This window comes from Heloderma suspectum, chromosome 5, assembly GCF_057233095.1.
Source record: "Heloderma suspectum isolate Gila_16-S chromosome 5, 16-S_ref, whole genome shotgun sequence".
In the NCBI taxonomy this organism is placed as follows: domain Eukaryota; kingdom Metazoa; phylum Chordata; class Lepidosauria; order Squamata; family Helodermatidae; genus Heloderma; species Heloderma suspectum.
The window spans coordinates 167,640,245-167,660,509 of NC_139462.1; the positions used below are offsets into that span (position 1 = coordinate 167,640,245).

The window sequence follows — 20,265 nt, forward strand, 5'->3', positions numbered from 1 at the left end:
GGTAGAGTACATGCTTTTACATGCAGATGGTCCCAGGTTCAATCCCCAATATCTCCAGTTAAAAAGATCAGGTAGAATCATAGAATAGTAGTAGGGTTGGAAGGGGCCTACAAGACCATCGAGTCCAACCCCCTGCTCAATGCAGGAATCCAAGTCAGAGCATCCCCGACAGATGACTGTCCAGCCTTATCTTGAATGTCTCCAGTGTGGGAGGTAGCAGGTGATGGGAAAGTTGCTTATCTGCTTGAGACTCTGGATAGCCCCTGTATACTTGTCTAGATGGACAAATACACTAACCTGGTATAAAGCATCTTCATATGTTCCTAAGAAATGTAACGGAGTCTCAATAATTCATTGAAAGACATATATTCTGGACGAATGTATATATTAACTTTGTGATTGGTCCAGAATAGGGATAGACGAAAGGGACTTACCTCGTCCCGCAGCTTGCTTCGTGGTGGGGGGGAGGCGCTTCGCTTCTCCCCCCGAAGTTCAGGCGAGGGGGGGAGGCGCCCCGCCTCGCCCGGCTGAAATTCAGGCCAGGTGTGAGGCGCCCCATCCCTCGCCGCCGAAATTCAGGCCGGGTAGGAGCGCCCCGTCTACCCGGCCACGAAAAAAAAAGTAAAAAAAAAACAAAACACACACACACCCGCGATAGGCTACGTAACGATTTACGTAGCCCATCACGGCTAGATTTCCAAAGTCAGCCATGATAGGCTATGTAAATCGTCACGTAGCCTATCACAGGCGACTTTGAAAAAAAAAATAGCGTGCCCTTATTTTCGCCGTATTCTACGTAAATCTTTACGTAGACTAGATGCGCCAAAATAAGGAACACAAATGGCGCCCCATAGGAGCCGCTATTTGCGTATGCGCTTTTTTTTCCCCAAAGTCTTTTTTTTCCCCCAAAGTCAGCCGTGATAGGCTATGTGATGATTTACGTAGCCTATCACAGCTGACTTGGGAAATCTAGCCGTGATAGGCTACGTAAATTGTTACGTAGCCTATCACGGGTGGTTTTTTTTTTTTTACTTTACTTTTTTTTTTTTGCAATGGTGGCAGCAGCAGCTGGTCGGGAGACCAGCCGCCACCCCCGACGAAATGCCCCCAAACCACCGCCGGGACCCGCTGCCGAGAGGGACATTCGCCGAAGGTAAGTCCCATCCCGGGGGGGGGGGGGGGCGGCGGAGAATTTCCCCAACACTTTGGGGGGGCCGAATGCGTCGGCACTCGGCCTCCCGAAGATTGGTGGAGAAATTCTCCGCCAACCCTACTCCAGCTTACCTTGATTCATTGATCTTACATTCCAGGTTCCTAAACAATATTGTTCTTTACAGCATCGGACTTTCTTTTCACCACCAGACACATCCACAGCTGAGTGTCCTTTTGGCTTTGGCCCAGCTGCTTCACTCTTTCTGACGCTACTTGGAAATTCCCTCTGCTCTTCCCCAGTAGTATATTAGGCACCTTCCGACCTGAGGGGCTCATCTTCCGGCGTCATCTCTTTTAGCCTTGTGATACGTTCCATGGGGTTTTCTTGGCAAGAATACGGGAGTGGGTTGTCATTTCCTTCTCCAGTGGACCACATTTTGTCAGAACTCTCTGCCATGACCTGTCCGTCTTGGGTGGCCCTGCACGGCCCAGCTTATGGCTTCACTGAGTTACGCAAGCCCCTTCACCACAACAAGGCAGTGATCCATGAAGGGGATCTGCAGTTTAGCTGCAGATAAATGACCATTATTTTTAAATAGTGAAATCTGACATCTGATAAAATTGGAAGGCACAGTACAATAGTGTAAGATAGAACTGTCAGTGTTTTCAATTTTTAAGAAATGTGAGGATTAATTATTTTTGCCAATTTAATTAACATTTGTTTTCCTGAACCATTCATCTTGGATGTAAAACAAATGGTTATATAAAAGGCCTTGGAAAATTGCGTTTTGTTTGTTTGTTGTGCTTCTAAAAATGTCTGTTTGGTTTTCTTACCTGCGTAGGGCAAGGGATACATTTTATCAAGTTCTTAGTGGCTTGCCTGAAGTTCTGTAAGAAAGAAATTATCCTACCTTCAGGTTTTTAATAGGACTTTTTCTTTTTTCTTCTTTCTCTCTCTCCCTCTGCCCCTCCCCCGCCTGCCGCCCCTATTAATATATAATTGGATTAGGTTGGAGATGTGAAAGCTAATCTTGACTTTCTGTAATACAGGACCAGGCCCTCCTTTGACTGTTAAATATTTCATGAAGTTGCTTGATTATCTGCGGTGGTCAAAGTGACAATCTCATAAATGAGTAACGAATGCTGGATTTGTCTATTGGTATTGGCATTTTTGGGTAGTATCCAATATTAGTCCTACTTAGAGTAAACCCATTGAAATGAATGGGACTTAAATTAGTCATTACTAGGAATGTGTGGATCAGCAAAACTGTATCTCATCAAATTTCTCTGAATTCCATCTCAAAGCTTGTTCTGACTCAGGTCTGTATCAGATAGTGAGTTTGGGGTTTTTTCTTTTTTGCATGAAAATCCATGCATATTTTTCCAAATGTATGCATCAGTTGTGCACATCTTTGAAATGTACGCATTCTTCTCCATTGATTAAAGCTTATTTGTACACATTTTTCAAAAGCACGGATTTTTTATGTGCATTTTTCAAATGTACGCATGCTGTCGAATGCATTTTGGGGGGTCCTCTAATCACATTGCCAGCTCAGAAATGTACGGACTACTGCAGATTATGGCCAAGTCTATGTTCAGTCCAGAAGTGTGAATTGGGTAAATCCTGATAAAAATGAACTGAAATAAATTTTTTATACATCCCTGGTATAAGTCCCATTCATTTTAGTGGGTCTACTCCAAGTAGAACTAGTCTTGGATACTAGCCTTTGTTGTTGCTTTACAGAACACATTGTATTTTTTCCTATACATTTTCAGCCTGTTGGATTTGTGTCATCATTAGCTTGAATTAGGTTCCCCAGGGATGGGGAATGTGGGGTTGAGGCTCTGCCATGTTGAATCTTCTCTCCACCAGTACTCATAAGATTCTGGATTACTGGAGTAATGCTTACATACAAAAGGTTGGATCCAGAGAAATGCTCATGGAAGGGGTGGTTGGAAGATGGTATTGCCCCCTCTGCCAGAAAGCTCTGCTCATGAGAGATGCCTCTGCCCAGTTTTCAACAACCCTGCCCCCTTATCCTCAGTCTTTTTGTGCCAGTGCCTACCCCATTCATCAGGCTCCCCCAATGCTGAGAAAGGGCTTGGGAAGCCCTTTCTGGGAGCTTGAGAAGATGCCAAGGGAAGGAGGAGGTGGGACATGGTCCTTCACCACCCTATTTCCATGTATGTTTCTCTGAATCCAGTCCAAATAGTGATGTAAGCATCCATTGTGATGTAAGCACTGGTAGACCAGAGTCCACTTCATTATCTGTTTTAGGGACGAGAGCCCTTTCAAGCATTTTGAGCTTTCCATAGAAATGTCATAGCCTGTGTATTTAATGGCCTTTTGGCTCCATTGTTTAAAACTTTTTTTCTGTGTGTGTGTGTATCTCTATATCTACATCTGTATATATAGATATATCTGCCAATTGAGGATAGCACTTCATATATCAGATAACATGGACACTACACATGTAGCTATTTTGGCAACTAGCTAGGTGATTAGTGGTAGCCACTTATGTCCCATCCTAAGGATTCCCAAAGTGATCTTCAGCTTCTGGTACTGTCATAGCCAGGAGTGAAAGAAAGAGGATGGCCCTGTTTGTTTAGAAGGGAGAAGGGCAGATACCTGAAGTATTTTCCCGCCATTGAAATGCCGGTTGAGATGCTTCAGTGCAAGTCTCAGCTTTTGCTGCAGCTACTAAATCTGTAGGATATGGGCATCTCATTTTAAGAAAGAAAGGTGAAAATATATTCAAAGAAAGGTATTTTAACATCATTGGAGATCCCAAAACATGATGTAGAATATATTGTGCAAGAGGCTTGAAAACTAGACTTTAAGTATGGTCTCTTGAGTTGGCTTTAGGATCCTGCCATTCTAATTTAGAAACAATGGAGATAAGAGTTGTGCAATCTGTGGAATAGTCATGTGAACCTTAGAAAACACAGCAGTGAAAGAATATGCCATTGGGGGGCACCAGTGCAACAGAAATGTATTTAAACTTCTAATTAGTCTACCTGTTGTTTGTCTCTTCTAGGTGCAATCATGAAAATCTGCATCTAAAAAAGGAAATCTGTCTGGTCCAGTTTCTTTAGTGTTTATTTTTTTAAAAAAACATCAGCATATTTTCCCCTTGGTGTATTTACAGAATGCCCTATCTTTCTGAAGAGCTGTGATAATATCAGGGAATACGTGAGAGCTTGTTTCAGTTGTGTCCTGTCTTCCAGCAGGCAAAATCTGTTCTCCTTTCTTATACGACACCTTATATAGAGAATTATATTACCTAGAGATTTTCAAGAGTTGCCATCAAATCTTTTTAAAAAAGAAAAGACTGTGTTCAGGTGGATGTGATTCCTAGTAAGGGTGCTTGGGATTGCAATGGTAGGCCACAAATCTATGTTAAAATAGGATTTCCGCTGAAGACTTCAGTACCGTAGGAAACTTTGTCGAAGCTGGAAAAACTGCATTTATCAGGAACCTAGGAGCATTGGTTAGGTGTAAGTTTAGCTTTTACAAAATGAGTGGTTTGGAGCTTCTAAGGTTGCAATCCTATACACCTTACCTAGAGTTAAGTCCTACTGAACTCAGTAGAGCTTAGTTCTGAGTCGACATGCATAGGATTGTGCTGTAATTCTGCAAGAAAGTCAGACTGCCCAGGTCATTAGTAAGAGTATACTTGGGAACAAACATTACATGGTGGAAAGTTTTGTATTTATAAGATGGTTTACTGGCAGGATAATGATGATTAAAGATGGGCAGAATGCATCAATTAATGCATAATTTCCCATAATGTGCCAGGACTCAGTGTGCCACAAGGAATAAATTAACCAATAAAAGACACAGTCCTATGCGAGTTTAGACAGAAAAAAAGTTCTACAACTCATAGTATTCCCCAGCCAGCCATGGGAGTTCTAGGACATTTTTCTGTTTAAAAATGCATAGGATTGTGCCCTAGTATCTACCCATGGTGCAGGCTGTCCACTGCATCTGTGCATGAGTTGGTGTCCTGGCCTCCTTTTAATTATCCTCTGTCAGAGAGGGCTAATATTACTGTGTCTTTGTATTGGGAATGATTTTACTATATGTTGCAATGCAGCGTAGCTACTTGTCTTTAGAAGAACTTGCTCATTGTGTCTCTGCATGAGACACTGTTTCTTGGTTTGCCTGCTTCCAATCAGGAGGCAAGCCCAGAAATGTAACTCATGAAGAAAAATGGAGGAGGTTCTCTGGAGAGAGTAGGTAATTTTTAGTGCTACACAGTCTAAAAGTCAACATGCCTCTAGTTTTAATTCAGAAAAAAGGTGCAGTTATAAGGTATCTTCACCCAAGATGCATGATGAAGCTGGAATTGTTTGGGAGATGTTAATATTTAGAGGTTTTGTGGGAGCACGCTGAGAGTTGTAGGACTTTTTTCTGTCTAAACATGCATAGGATTGTGCCTTAATGAGAACAAGATGGAATAGCTGCACAGTGTCTTCTGATTGGTAGCGCTAGGAGGATTCCGTCTATAAGCATCCCAGTACAGAATTATACACATTTTTGGAGGGAAAAGAATGCTATGAAACATAGCTTGCATCCTGGTAACGGCCTTATCTGATTTGTTTCTTACATGGCCACTTTTAACGAAAAAATGTATAAGAAAAAGAAGTAAAGTTAAGCTTGTTGATAAAATGCATAACACCTAAGATACCTGGGGCATCAGTTTTAATTTGTTATTTTAAAATCCCTGCTTCAGTACTTTAAACATATTCAGTCTCTTTAGGGAGTCCGCTGAAAGTGTTGAAAAGTGGTATCAGTCCTACTGCAGGGGAGACAGTATGTGGGTGGTGAAATTACTCCCAGGCAGCATGTGCGCAATTCCTTGATTCACTCACTAGATGGAGATCAAAAGCAACATACATGATATTCTTCTCAATCCTTTACCTCAATCACAACCCACACAGAAGAAAATGAAAACACATGATATTGATTGCCTCCCTTGCTTTGGCATTTAAACTTCTCTTTCCACTCTCAGAAAGATTAAACTTTTACCCAAAATCCTTTTGAAGATTAAGCTAGAAAGGGTTGGTTTTGAGTGATGCCGAACTGTTAAACTGAAATATGCTATTGTTACTGGAATTATCATGTTTATTTTGCAGCATAAAGGAAACGTTTCTTTCCCTCCCATTACCAGCCCAGAATTACAGAATAAAATTAGATTATCATTTTTACAATGAAGGGATTAACCTATAGCAATGTGGTCAAACTGTATCTTGGGAGCTATGTGTGGCTCCCAAGTAGCGCAGAATTTTTCATTTGCTCGGCTTCTCCTTTTCTCCTAAGTAGTATTCTCTCCCATTTAGAACTTGGAATCAAGGATGTTTGGAAGGGAAGTGCAGCAAAACCTGGTGCAAAAGTTTAGGAGAGGTGGCAGCAGCTGGGGCTACAGGGAGAGTGACAGTTCTGAGGAACTGAATAAAAAACATTGAAAAATGCTGGGGAGCAGGAAGAGAAGGAAAGAGCTGCTTCCTGGTCCCATCTAATCTTCTTCCCCCCAATACAGATCTTTTCCCTCTGATCTCTCCCTTCCCCTTTGATCTCTCCCTCTCCCTCTCCATGTCCAGCCTCTAGCATTATTTCTCTCCCCTAATCCTTCTCCTTGCTACTTCTTTCCCTTCCCTGTCCCTAGCTTCTTCTTTCTCTCTCTTAGCCCCTAGCCTTGCTCTCTCTCCTACTCACCCCTTTATCTCACTGTTTCTCCTCCTAGCCCCTAGCCTGGCTCCTTCTCTTTCCTCTATCCCTTTGCCTTGCTGTTTCTCCCCCTCCTAGCCTCTAGCCTTGCTCTTTCTCTCACTACTTCCCCCTTCCTCCCAGTTCCTAGCCTTGCTGTTTCTCCCACTCCTCTCTCTCACTCTTTCTTCCGCCTCCCAGCCCCTAGCCTTGCTCTTGTACTCTCCCTTCCCAGCCCCTTCTCTCATTTCTCTCTCTCTCTCTCTCTCACACACACACACACACACACACACACACCACCTTCCCAGGTGGGGGCTCTGGGCAGCCAGTATGTGACTTGCCACATTCTCCATGGGAGCTATTTTGTGCTGGTGCCCACAGCAGTTTCTCAAATTCCCACATGTGCCCACGGGTCCGAAAAAGTTGGGGACTCTTACTCTAGGGTGACCTCCCTAACTAGCACATAGCTTTGTAATCTGTACATTTCGAAGCCAGGTGCCATAGCTCAGTGTGACAGAGCACCTGCTTTGCATGCAGAAAGTCCCAGGCTTGATCCCTGGCTTCTCCAGGTAGGGCAAGGAAAGAGTCCTGCCTGGAACCCTGGAGAGCCGCTGTCAGGTAGTGTTGACAGTATTGGGCTAGATGGACCAATGGTTTGACTTGGTATAAGGCAGCTTCCTATGTTCCTATGAGAATAGTAGGTGGAGAGACAGGGTCATACTAAGAATGCCATTTACACCTGCATCAACATCCTGATTGAAGTGTAAGCTGCTTTTGTTGTTTATTCGGTCAGTCGCTTCCGACTCTTCATGACTTCATGGACCAGCCCACGCCAGAGCCTCCTGTTGGCCGTCACCACCCCCAGCTCCCCCAAGGTCGAGTCCATCACCTCCAGAATATCATCCATCCATCTTGCCCTTGGTCGGCCCCTCTTCCTTTTGCCTTCCACTTTCCCTAGCATCAGCATCTTCTCCAGGGTATCCTGTCTTCTCATTATGTGGCCAAAGTACTTCAGTTTTGCCTTTAATATCATTCCCTAAAGTGAGCAGTCTGGCTTTATTTCCTGGAGTATGGACTGGTTTGATTTTCTTGCAGTCTCAAGGCACTCTCAGAATTTTCCTCCAGCACCACAGTTCAAAAGCATCTATCTTCCTTCGCTCAGCCTTCCTTATGGTCCAGCTCTCGCAGCCGTAGGTTACTACGGGGAAGCTGCTAGTCATTAAGGAATAGTCATTTTCTGCATCAAAATTAGCACAGAAATGTTGACAGAATATTATGATTTGGACAGCTGTTAAAAGTCACTGTAGAGTTCATACTTGATGTGAAAATAAACTAAAATACATTGGGCCAAAGCTAGTAGTTACTTTATATTAGTGACGTTTGCTGCCAGCAGAGAATGTTGGAGTCCAGGCTGCTGAACGGCAGATAAGATCAATAATATACTGTCATCTTAATTCAGTTTGGAATGCATCTAATGTTATAAAGGAATAACACTTCTGACTTGTAGGTATTTCCATAAAGGTAATAACACAGCCATGTAAAACTGAAAGTGCATATAATGTATAAGAAATTGGACTTGCTTTTGACAGCCATTCAGTATGCATCCTGGGACCAGGGACTACAGCAACTGTGCTGAAGAAAGAGAACTAATTCAGGTTTAGGTTCATATATATATGAATTAATGATTCTAGTTCTTAATATTATCAGCTAAGACTTGAAAGCATGCAACCAATAAGTGCTAAAAGAAGAGTGGGACAAATGTTTGTAACGTGCATAATTTCCCATTTTTTCCTATTCCTTTCTGCTTGTAGTCCTACATATTTTCCTATTTGTAAATCTTCCGTAACCTATAAAGACCTTGCAATAGTTGCCTTCAAAATGAGCTATGAAAACTAGTTTGACATGAGCATAACTGTCTGATTTTCATAATGTATTTCTGCATTGTGTGTGTGTGTGTGTGTGTGTGTTTATTTGCTTGTTTGCTTGCTTGCTTGCTTGCTTTTGCTGGCCACAAACTGTGCTTCTAGATTCCCAGGCTGTTGGTGACAAATCACATATGAAATCTGTTTGTATTTTTGGTATTGTTTTATGTGCCACTTGGTAGGTTTGAGCACTGCTTAGGCTTTTTAGGGTGCAATCCAATCGGAAGCCTCTTAACTTGGAGGCTTCTGTGTATCCAGTGTCCTGCCAGCTGCTGCCAGCAGGGTGGAAGGAGCAAAAGAGGTGATTTTTGCCTCTTCATCCTCCATGTTTTGCTTTTTTCTCTAGATGGGCCTCTGAGTCCATGTAGAGAGAGTGCACTGGTGGGGGCAAGACTGGAGCTGGAGAGGATTCTTTGTATCCTGGCCTCTTCTCTCCCCTCTGCCCACCAGCACACATAATTTCTGACCTCTCCAAGGCCGTCAGCACAGTTCCATGGCCGTCGTGAAGGGGAGGGGTGGGGGGAGGTATCAGATATTGAAGTCCCCCTTCCAAGGTCATAGCAATGTCTATTGCCTCAGAGTGGGGACTCTGAAGAATCCTGTGTTCCCTGGGATGCTCTCCCAGGACCATAGGATTGCTCTCCCTGTAAATCTGACTCTGCAAATGTAAATATGGGGGGGATCCAGTTTTTTCTTCTGTGTATGTGTCATATTTCACCTACGTGACCTCTTGCATAATGTAATCGAGCACTGATTAGAGACAGCTTGTGATTTCCAAGTACCGGAGCTGTGGCGCTCATGATTTATTGATCTGTTAGCCAGCTTATCTCCTCAGAAACTTTCTGTTGTTTCTTTTTGTCCTGTGGCAGTCTTGGGGCCAAATTAGAAGTAACATCAGTAAATTTCCTGCTGTTTTTTAAAACTATAATAGGAGCCTCTGTGTGTGTGTGTGTGTGTGTGTGTGTGTGTGTGTGTTGCTGAATCCATTTAGGACTGTGGAAGGGTTTTTCTAGCCCTTTCCTGACACAATTTCACAGTTAAAATACCCCAAGCTGCTATTTAGCCATGGGACAAAACATAAGGCACGTGTATGCTTTGTCTAATGGGGCAAATAACAGCTGGGGTTGTTTTAATATGGTATGGGAAAAGGGTCAAGCTGTTCCCCCCATCTTTGGTGGCTGCTATGTAGATGTCTAGTTAGTTCCATAGATCATGCATGCTCATTCGCTCTGTCTCTCTCTGTCTGTCTGTCTCTCATGCATGCATGCATGTGCGCACGCGCGCACGCACACACACACACACACACACAATGAAAAGTAAGGATGCCTAAGAGCTACAGCGGATCAGCAGAGCCACATGTTATCTGGATGCAGCATATATATATAAATGGAAAATAATCCCAGATATGACATTTTCAGGAATGTTTGGAAAACGACAACTAGGCTGAGATGCTACAGGAATATACCTTAAAAAAACCCCTACCAGTATGATATCTTCGAAACCTCCTGTAGATGTGTTGATCAGTTCTTCAATGCAGTCATTATATCATGAGATTGTGAAAAGCAAGGAAATGCTGTTTCAGCCAGCATGGTCTATAGTAGTTGGTTGCCATACAGCAGCATTTTCACACAGTGTTTCTGAGAACTCTTGTGTTCTCTGGAAGCTTAACAGGGGTCCTCCATCAGGACAGAGTTGTTCATGAAAGATGGCTTGTATTATATAACTGATCTTCCACTGCCAACTACAGCTTCATGGAAACATTGGCTGTGTTCTTGGTTTGGCAAGTATAGAATCCTTTTCAATGGGCGGAGGTTCTTTGGCAGCAAAGTCAGTGCAGAAAGGGTCTCCTGAAGGAAGGATGCTTAAAAGCCACTCCTTTTATATAACTGGGTCTGATTCATACATGCACATGTATTTCTTGATCATGTGTCAGAAACGAGCTGTAGCTCTGTGGCAAAAGCTCAGTGACCTTTGCATGCAAAAGGTCCCAGGTTCAATCCCTGGCATTTCCAGATAGAGCAGGGAAAAATCGATTCCTGAAACCCTGGAGAACCGCTACCAGTCAGTGAGACAATACTGAGCCTGATGGACTTATGGTCTGGCTTGATATAAGGCAGATTCCTGGAGCAACTACCCCGTGAAGAAAGCCCTGTGGGGGAAAAAAAGATGAGTTGTCTGTGTATGTGCCTGGGGCGGGGGGGAGCATGACAGAGGTGTATAACATTATGCATCGAGTGGAGAAAGTATGATATTAGAAGCTGGGGTCATTCAATGAAGCTAAATGGTGGGAGATTCAGGACAGACAAAAGGAAGTACTTCTTCTTGCAAACATAGTTAAACTACGGAATTTGTTTCCATGTGTAATAATGGCCATCAATTTGGACAGCTTTAAAGGGGGATTAGAGAAATTCATGGAGGATAAGGCTGTCAGGGGCTATTAGTCATGATTGCTATATGTAACCTCCAAAAACTAGAAGGGAGGAACCTAGGTTGAATGGAAAGCAAAAAGTATAAACATGTTCTCAAAGGTGCCAAAGAGAAACTTGTTTATTTAGGCCCAACACTGTTCAGAGACAAAAGCTCCTTCATCAGGGGCAATTCGACAAAATGTAAATGCTGCAAACGAGCTAAGCCAGTTTACTAAGGTCGCGGCTGTCCTCCATACACCACATGCTGATGACTTGCAGCTGAATGTGTCAACTGTTTTTCTTGAAAGTTATTGTGTCTAAGGTAATGTGAGATAATATGGATGATCTATGATGTTTGTTCTATAATGGTTGCTTAGCCCATTCGTGTAATCATTAGCATCTTTACTGTTTGTAAAACTTCCTTTTACACCTGTTGCAATGGCCAGGGAACGAACGTGTATGTGTGAACGAACATGTATGTGTGAACGAACATGTATGTGTGAACGAACATGTATGTGTGAATCCTGTTGAAAATATCAAAGAAAGGACACTGTGGATGAGACTCCCTATTTTCTTAATTTTCTAAATCTCAGTTTGAGTTGGTAGCCATTGCCGTATTAATGCTATATCTTTTTAATGGAAACATTCCGATGGAAAGCTAAACTCACAAAGTAAGTAAATTCCAGAATTCCAAACATGGGTATTTTATTTTGTTTTAAAGCTTTCCCTTAACATTTTCATATACTGAATATTATTCGATTTAATAATCGTTACAGTAATTATTCCTCATGTCCTGATAATGAAAATTGGTGCATGGCTCGCAAGCGCATTGAATTTAATTACCGTTAATAGAATGGATTGAATAATAGAAAGATTAATATCTGTTAGAGAACAAAACCAATGAGATTTATAGTTCTTTGGATAACTATTGGCTCCTAGGAAATCAGGTCAATAAATCTCATGACTGACCTTCTCTTAAACTGGCACCTGAATCCATACAGAGGAGTGTGTGTGTGTGTACATGTGCGTGTGCATGCGTCTGTGTGTGTTTGGTTTAGCTGCCCAAATCCTTTTCTTCATGCCTGTATGCAAAATCAGTCAGCGATTTCAAGTCTGCTTACTGATTACAAACAGAATGAGCCCAGTCCTTCAACAGGTTTTTCATGAGTTAGTACTGAGCAGGAAGAAGAATCGGCACGATTATTAAAGTATGACTCTATTCAGATGTAACAATAAGTTCCATCCTGCTTTCCCTAACAGTTCTTTCCTTGTAATTAAATACTTCAATTCCTGGTTTAGTAGTAAACCATAATATCATCCAAACTTGTGCAACAATAGTTTACTTGCTGCACACCAGGATGCAAAACACAATTGGATACTCATTTGCAATCCTGATTTGTTGACAAACTATGGTTTATAGGGTATGGACCAAAGCTGCAAACTGCTTTCTCTCAAACCAGGAATAGAAGCATCTAAACTCTGCACCTGAGAGGAGCCTGAGGCTCAAGGCTGCTCATGTTCATAATTCTAAACCATGGTTTACCATTGCATCAAAATGCACTGTCTGCACTAGCTATTATCTCCAGAGCAGATATGTAGGGGCTACAGGGGAATTGCCCCCTCTACATTCTTCTGGTAGACGCTTTCCATCAGCAAAGAGACCATAGCTGGATACAGTCCAATGGCTCTTCACATAGAGCCAATATCTTGTACATTTTTAAAAAGACATTATGCTATAACAATTTGAATCCCACTATTGCTTATAAAACAGAAGAAAGGACTTGAGTACTTCACATTGCTTAAGTAGAATAAGAACAATTGAGAAGGCTGCTGAAAAGGTTTGAAGCCAGGAGCCAGATAGATCAGCCATAATACTGTAAAACCTATCATCCAAACAGGTGGAGTTGACAGAAGTCAGTTTACACATTTTTCTGCTGTTGTTGTCTCACTCTTCTCCCCTCCAAGCTGGCTCTCCACCAATGTAGAGAACATTGTGCTATTGCCAGCACATCAAAATGTGACATGTGGAAAGGAGTAAATGCACAGCTGGAAAAACTGTTTGGAGTTGGCTCTGAATAAAGCTTGCAGCATTTTATTAATTTTGCCATAAACAGCAAAATCTGTGGAGAGGGAGAATACGATAGAGTGATCAATCTGCAGGTTGTGTCCTCATACTAGCTTTTAAACACCAGTCCTGGTTGGAATGGGGCATAGTTGTAAAGCCAAAAAGCCTACAGGATATATCAACCGTGATGCATCTTCCTGTACTATAATTTGATTTAGATTATGCCAGTGATTTAGACTTCCTAGCAACGTTTTCCTCTTTGAAGAATTGTATGTGGTGGTCAGCACCTTCTTATTCTTGTGGACCATAAATCATAGTAATGTTCCAAACAAAAACTTCAGTTCAGGGCCCGTATTGTCATCACTGTGTCCCCACCGTTCCATTTCGAAGTAATATGTAAACAGTATTAAAATTAAATGTATCCTTTCACATTAGCATATATCTCAAAATCCTGCAAGCTATTTTCATTGTTTTTCACGATTCCTCTGGGCTTTCTATAGATAGACAGTGGAGATACTTTGTAGGTTTCAAATCTCTAAATTAATGTGCTGTGTGGCAAACTCTTAACTCTGCTTAAAATATTAATCACTAATTAATCAGTGGTGAAAGTGTATTGCTTTTTCATTTGTTTTAATTATACTATTTGGATTAGGCTGTTCTCACATAACTGAGGTTACTACTCTTTTGTGTTTTAGGGCAGTGTTAATTGTAAAGTTTTTACTGGAATAGTTGTAAAATATTTAATGAGAACCATATAACTGCATTTAATAAAATTGTTTATTGGCAATATAGCTATAAAGAGACTTAGAATCCCATCTGGTGAACAGCTTTTGCCTTTTAACATACAAATAAATAAATAAAAATAGTAAGCAAGTCTGGTGGATATGGTACATGGTCTTGTACGCTGTGGGATGCGTATCTCTTAAATGAGAACTGATTGATTCTAACATAATGCTTGGTACTTCCAGGATGTACCAAGCCCTAAAGCACATGTGTGGGAAAAGGTACGTTACAGTTTTCAACACAGCTTTTTCAGGAGCAGCCCGATTTACATGCAATAATCCAGAATTTGTTTAAAAAAATATCAAGCATGAGGCAGCATGCTGGTGCCCCATCGGTTATTTAAGAATGAAATGTGGGTTATTTCTCTGGCTTGTTGTGGGAAAGACAAGCCAGAATTCCTGGTTTGCATGGAACACTAACCAAGCCACAGATAGAAGCCCATGGTTTGGTTGCTCCCGCTTTCAGTGGGAGCGATCAGTGTATGGCACACTGCCTCAGGGCACAACTGGGCCATTCCATCTAGGGTTTTGAATCTGACATGATATTGTTCCAGGAAAATATACAGAAATAGATAACCTGTTCCAAAATAGATAACCTGTTTTCTTATATGCATGCTCATGGCCTCAGTTCAAAAAGTCATTTCAAGATCTATATATGTGTAAAGATTATTTATCAACCCATTAAGGCCACTGAAGAATAATTGCCAGAATGATTTATGTCTAAATCACATTAGCAATACCACAGATATGATTATATCTGAAGGACTTATTTGAAACATTTAATATTTGAAAATAATAATAATATTTGAATACTCTAGGACAGGGATGGGGAACCTCTGGCCCACCAGACCACTACAGCTCCCATGATCCCTGAATATTGGCTATGTTGGCCGGAACTGATGGGAGTTAGAGTCCAACATCTGGATGGTCACAGTTTTCCACCCCTGTTCTAGCCTCTAGGAGAATCTGAGGACTGGTCCACATGCTGTGACTGCCACATGCTACTTGCTTTAAAAAGTGTTTGCACGGCTCAGTCTGTAGTGGCTTGACCCATGTGTTGCCCCCAGTGTATGGATAGTTTTCATGTCACCAGTAATTGACACCAGGGATATCTTGTGGAAATAGTTACATGGAAAGTCTCCATGCAGTAGAGGTGATCCACAACATTAGCCACTTTACATGTTACAGTTGCTGTGAGGAACATCTGCCACATGAGGACTTCCAAGCACCTGCCACTTGTAATGGTTTTTTTACAACAGCTCATGGAAACATTTGGCAAAGTCTGAGAGATAGTTGTAAAGAGGGGAAAGAAATGGATGGAAGTGGAAGAGAGGAAGAATGAGGGGGTGGACCTGTAGTGAGAAGTACAAAGGTATATACAGTCAGGGCCAGAAATATTGGAACAAGGATAACTGTTTTGGCAGTTGGCCTCTGTATACCACCACATTGAAGTTGAAAGGAAACACACCCAGATGGGAGCGAAGTCAGGACTTTCAGCTGTAATTCAAGGGGATTGACAAAAGTGAGGCACTAACCATTCAGGAAGTACAGCCAGTGGCATATACACACACCTGTCATTGGTGGCTCATAAGTAATGGAACGAATGGCTGACAAGCAGCTGCATGGCCAGGTGTGGCCTGTTTCCTGGGTACCCCATGACCAATCAAGCAGATAAAAGGCCTGGAGGTAGTTCTGAGTGTTACATTTGCATTTGGTAGCTGTTCACTGGAACCCCCAACATGAGGTCCAAAGAGGTGTCCATGCGAGTGAAGGAGGCCATCATTAGGCGAGGAAACAAACTAACCCATCAGAGAGATAGCAAAAAATTGGGAGTGGCCAACACAACAGTTTGGAACATCCTGAAAAAGAAGGAATGAACTGGCAAGCTCAGCAACAGCAAAAGGCCTGGAAGACCACAGAAGACAACTAAAGTAGATAACCACAGAATTCTGCTCATGGTGAAGAGGAACCCTTTCACGATATCTAGCCAGGTCAAGAATGCTCTTGAGGAGGTAGGCATGTCATTGTCAACATCTGTAGTCAAGAGACGGCTTTATGAATGTAAATACAGAGGCTTCACAACAAGATGCAAACCACTGGTAACGCTCAAGAACAGACAGGCCAGATTAGCCTTTGCCAGCAAACACCTAAAAAAGCCCGCCCAGTTCTGGAATAAGATTCTTTGGACTGATGAAACCAAGACTGACTTGTACCAGAATGATGGGAAGAGAAAAGTATGGAGAAGGAAAGGAACAGCTCATGATCCAAAACATACCACATCATCTGTCAAACATGGTGGAGGCAGTGTTATGGCATGGGCATGTATGGCTGCCAATGGAACCAGGTCACTGGTGTTTATTGATGACCTGACTGCTGATAAAAGCAGCAGGATGAATTCTGAAGTGTATAGGGCTATACTTTCTGCTCAGATTCAGCCGAATGCTGCCAAACTGATAGGACGCCACTTCATATTGCAGATGGATAATGACCCAAAACATACAGCAAAAGCTACCCAAGAGTTTCTCAAGGCAAAGAAGTGGGATGTTCTTCAATGGCCAAGTCTGTCACCTGAATGGAGCATGCTTTTCACTTACTGAAGACAAGACTGAAGGCAGAAAGACTCACAAACAAGCAGCAGCTGAAGGCAGCTGCAGTAAAGGCCTGGCAAAGCATCTCGAGGGAGGGAACTCAGCATTTGGTCATGTCCATGGGTTCCAGACTTCAGGCAGTCATTGACTGCAAAGGATTTTCATCCAGGTATTAAAGGCAGTCCTTAAATTTGAAATGATGTTGGTTTGTTCCATTACTTATGAGCCACCAATGATGTGTGTGTGTGTGTGTGTGTGTGTGTGTGTGTATGCCACTGGCTGTACTTCCTGAATGGTTAGTGCCCCACTTTTGTCAAACCCTTTGAATTACAGCTGAAAGTCCTGACTTCGCTCCCATCTGGGTGTGTTTCCTTTCAACTTCAATGTGGTGCTGTACAGAGGCCAACTGCCAAAACAGTTATCCTTGTTCCAATATTTCTGGCCCTGACTGTAGCATGAAAGAGCAGGGACTTCAGAGTAATCAAGAAATAATGAAAAGGTATGCTAGTGATGACAAAAGAGAATGGGCTGATTTGGACTTTGTTCTTAACTGGCTTAAACCATGGTTTAGAAAGCAAGCCTCCGGCTGGCACACACCCCCCTTGCCCCCTCCACTCACCACCTCCTTTTATTGGCGTACCAGTACTGATTAGTTTAAACTAATTCCCTGTTACATCTGAAATGGGGAACTGCGGCTCAGTGTCGATTTACTAATCAGGATCTTAAGGTACAGTTTGTATTTTGTTTCAGACCTGGTTAATAAAATTAAGCTGGGAGGTGGTGAGGATGGAGCACATGGGCTCAACATTTATTCCTGGCTTTCTAAAGCAAGATTTAGCAAACAAAACATGAATGTTATGAATTGTTAATTCTCTCTCTCTCTCTCTCTCTCTGTGTGTGTGTGTGTGTGTGTGTGTAGAGAAAGAGAGAAAATTTAAGTGTGTTCACTTATATTCAAATATTCAAAGAGTACTCTCTAAATTGTAATAGTATCACACAAGTGATAATGAGATCCATGTAGAATCAGAAGATGAACTTCCCAAATCCTACTGAATGATAAAAGACAGATGTTCCACTTCGAATGTGCTACTGGTCAGTCTCATTTTGGTGTGGGCTTTATTCAGGGAGCTTCAGATTTCCTATGTTTTCATGAGATATAGATTCTTTCTACATGAGGTTTTTATTGTGCACTTGTGATTGCTCACTCACGGTAGTTTGTGGGTCCTTTACATAACACTGTCATCCACCGGGGCCTCTCCCGTGCTTTGCGACCATTATCGCAGTTTTTTTTCTTAACAGGGAAGTGTAGTATTATTTTCCAAATGGCCTCTATAATGCCATAGCAATCCCATGTAATTGCGTAATTCCACTATACCACAGCTCCACCTAATGGTTATAAAATGGAACATGTAAGAAGGCAGAGAAAGAAAACCCCTGGAAAAACACTATGCAAAGGAGCAGATCTTAATTCTACAAAGAAACCGGAAGTAGAAGCCTCTTTAAAGGTGCGGGTTAAAAGCTTCATGTAGAAAAGCCTATATAAGTCGGATTCCTATCCATGTGTGAAATTGTGTGACCGTTCTTATAGAACATTAGTTTGCTGTTATATTTTAAGGAAAAAAGTAGAGATGTAAATGAGATGTGAATGATGGTACTTAAACAATCCTTAGAAGTAAGGCATTGAAATAAGGACCATGGATTTTCTTGAACTCCCCTTCTGTTCAGTGAGGTTACATGGTCAGGTAGTCCTGTGTATTTTACTGAGCTTTGAACATCCTAGCAGTCTCTATGAAGGTCATTGTAATAATTTCATGCTTAACTCTATACAAAAGAGTTTGAGCTTGGAGGTTGGACTCAGTGGTCTTGTAGGCCCCTTCCAACCCTACTATTCTATGAAATGCTAATGTTTCCCTTTAGATCTACCTAAAACAGAGGAACAAAGCATCATTCTAACTCTTTAATCCCTACTGCATTGCAGATCTGGAGAATGGTACACTTACCATGTATCTTATGCCAGATGCTAGCCCAGGTAATGGTAATAATCATGGTGAATAGTAGGGAACCATTCCAATTGTCTCAAGGGACATTTTTCTTTTACTGTAGAACTGTATCAGGCTTAAAAAAAAATAGCAAGTCATCAAATAATGTAACGTTCCCCACTGAATGTACTTTTTCACATTGCACTGTAATTTTTGTTCCCTTAGAGGAAAAGAACAAAAACTCATCCCAATGCATACTAACCATGAAAGGATTAAACAAAAACTCTTTTTAAATGACATGCTTTCCTTAATTCCTCTCGGGGCGGGGCAGGGGGGATCACTGCTGCAGGAGGAATAAAAGGTTTTTCACTAAAAAATGTTTTAACACCATGCTCCACAGCTGAGTCTCAAAGAAATTATCTGGTCACTTTTAAAAATAATAATAATAATAAGTACATTGATATTAAAGCTGTAGTGCTGTTAGACTTTTAGGGTTTGAGCTGTCGAGTTCGGATTTACAGTTACTACAACAATTACAACTGTTACTGCTGCTAGTTTATACATTTTAATTTGCAGACTGTTTTAGAAAGCTGCTCGTGATGATTTTCATAATACTCTTGTATTTTAGGTGAAACCATCATGGTATATGAACCAGGGGGCCATTTTGCATGATCATACAAGCCACCATGGTTTGTTTAATCCCTGGTGTGTGCCAGGGACCCTTTCCCTAATTACCCACCTGGTAGTGGCTTGTTGTGTTATCCGAACCCAGGCGGCATGGCTTGTTTGAGAGGGAAATAACCCAGCAACAGACCATGGGTTTATTTAAGCCATGGTGGCTTATTTTGATTGTGCAAACAGGGTCAGTGTATTGTATTGGATAGCGGTTAGGCTTCAGCTAGAGCAATATCATTTGAAATTCCTTCCTAGCCATGAAGGTGTCATTGGGCAACTGTTTCTCAGCTTTACTTATCTGTTAGAGCAATGGTGAGCATAACGTGGGTAATCCCATGTATGCTGCCCAGAGCTTCTTGCAGAAAGGGTGTAATAAATAAATGGAACAGAATCCATGGGATTGGAACATGCTTTTCTGCATCCAAGTCCAACATAATGTTCATTACACCACGCTGGCCTTCTTGTCTCCATATTTTTCACATGACAAATGAGAAAAAACTGTATAGCTTCTTAAAGGTTAATATTTTTTTTAAATCTGACATTTTAAAATCATGAGCCATAGCTGAGGGGTAGAGCAGCTGCTAGGGTCAACCCTTTGCTTTTCCAGGTAGGGCTAGGAAACAATCCTGCCTGAAACACTGCCAATCAGTGTCAGTAATACTGGGCTAGATGGACCAATAGTCTGACTTGGTATATGGCAGCTTCCTATGTTCCTAACTGGCTTCAATAAACCTGTAGGACAGGGAAGGATCCATAGCTCCATGTTAGGTACCAAGTTTCTCTCCCTGGTTTCTCTCATAGCAGGGCTGGGAAAAACCTTGACTGAGGCTGTAGGGAGCCACACCCAGTCAGAGCAGTCCGCGCTGGGGTAGTTGGACCAGTGATCTGACTCCATATATGGAGCATCCATATGTTAAAATATCCATGCACACACCAAATCACTTCTGTGTCTACCCTGGGGTTTTGCTGATTTCCTTTCCCATG

The 20,265-nt window shown here is 42.0% G+C and overlaps 1 protein-coding gene across 6 annotated transcripts in view; it reads left to right on the forward strand.

Annotated features, from left to right (window-relative positions):
* Nucleotides 1-20,265, forward strand: part of GADL1 (GAD like acidic amino acid decarboxylase 1) — a 131,087-nt gene that overhangs the window by 91,973 nt on the left and 18,849 nt on the right. The window contains exon 16 of one of the 6 annotated variants that reach the window (XM_084858279.1): nucleotides 4,191-20,263. The exons of the other annotated variants lie outside the window; for them this stretch is intronic. Coding sequence (XP_084714405.1) covers nucleotides 4,191-4,202 — 12 coding nt within the window. The 3' untranslated portion in view covers nucleotides 4,203-20,263. Of the gene's footprint in view, nucleotides 1-4,190; nucleotides 20,264-20,265 lie in introns of those variants that run through there. 6 annotated transcript variants of the gene reach the window in all.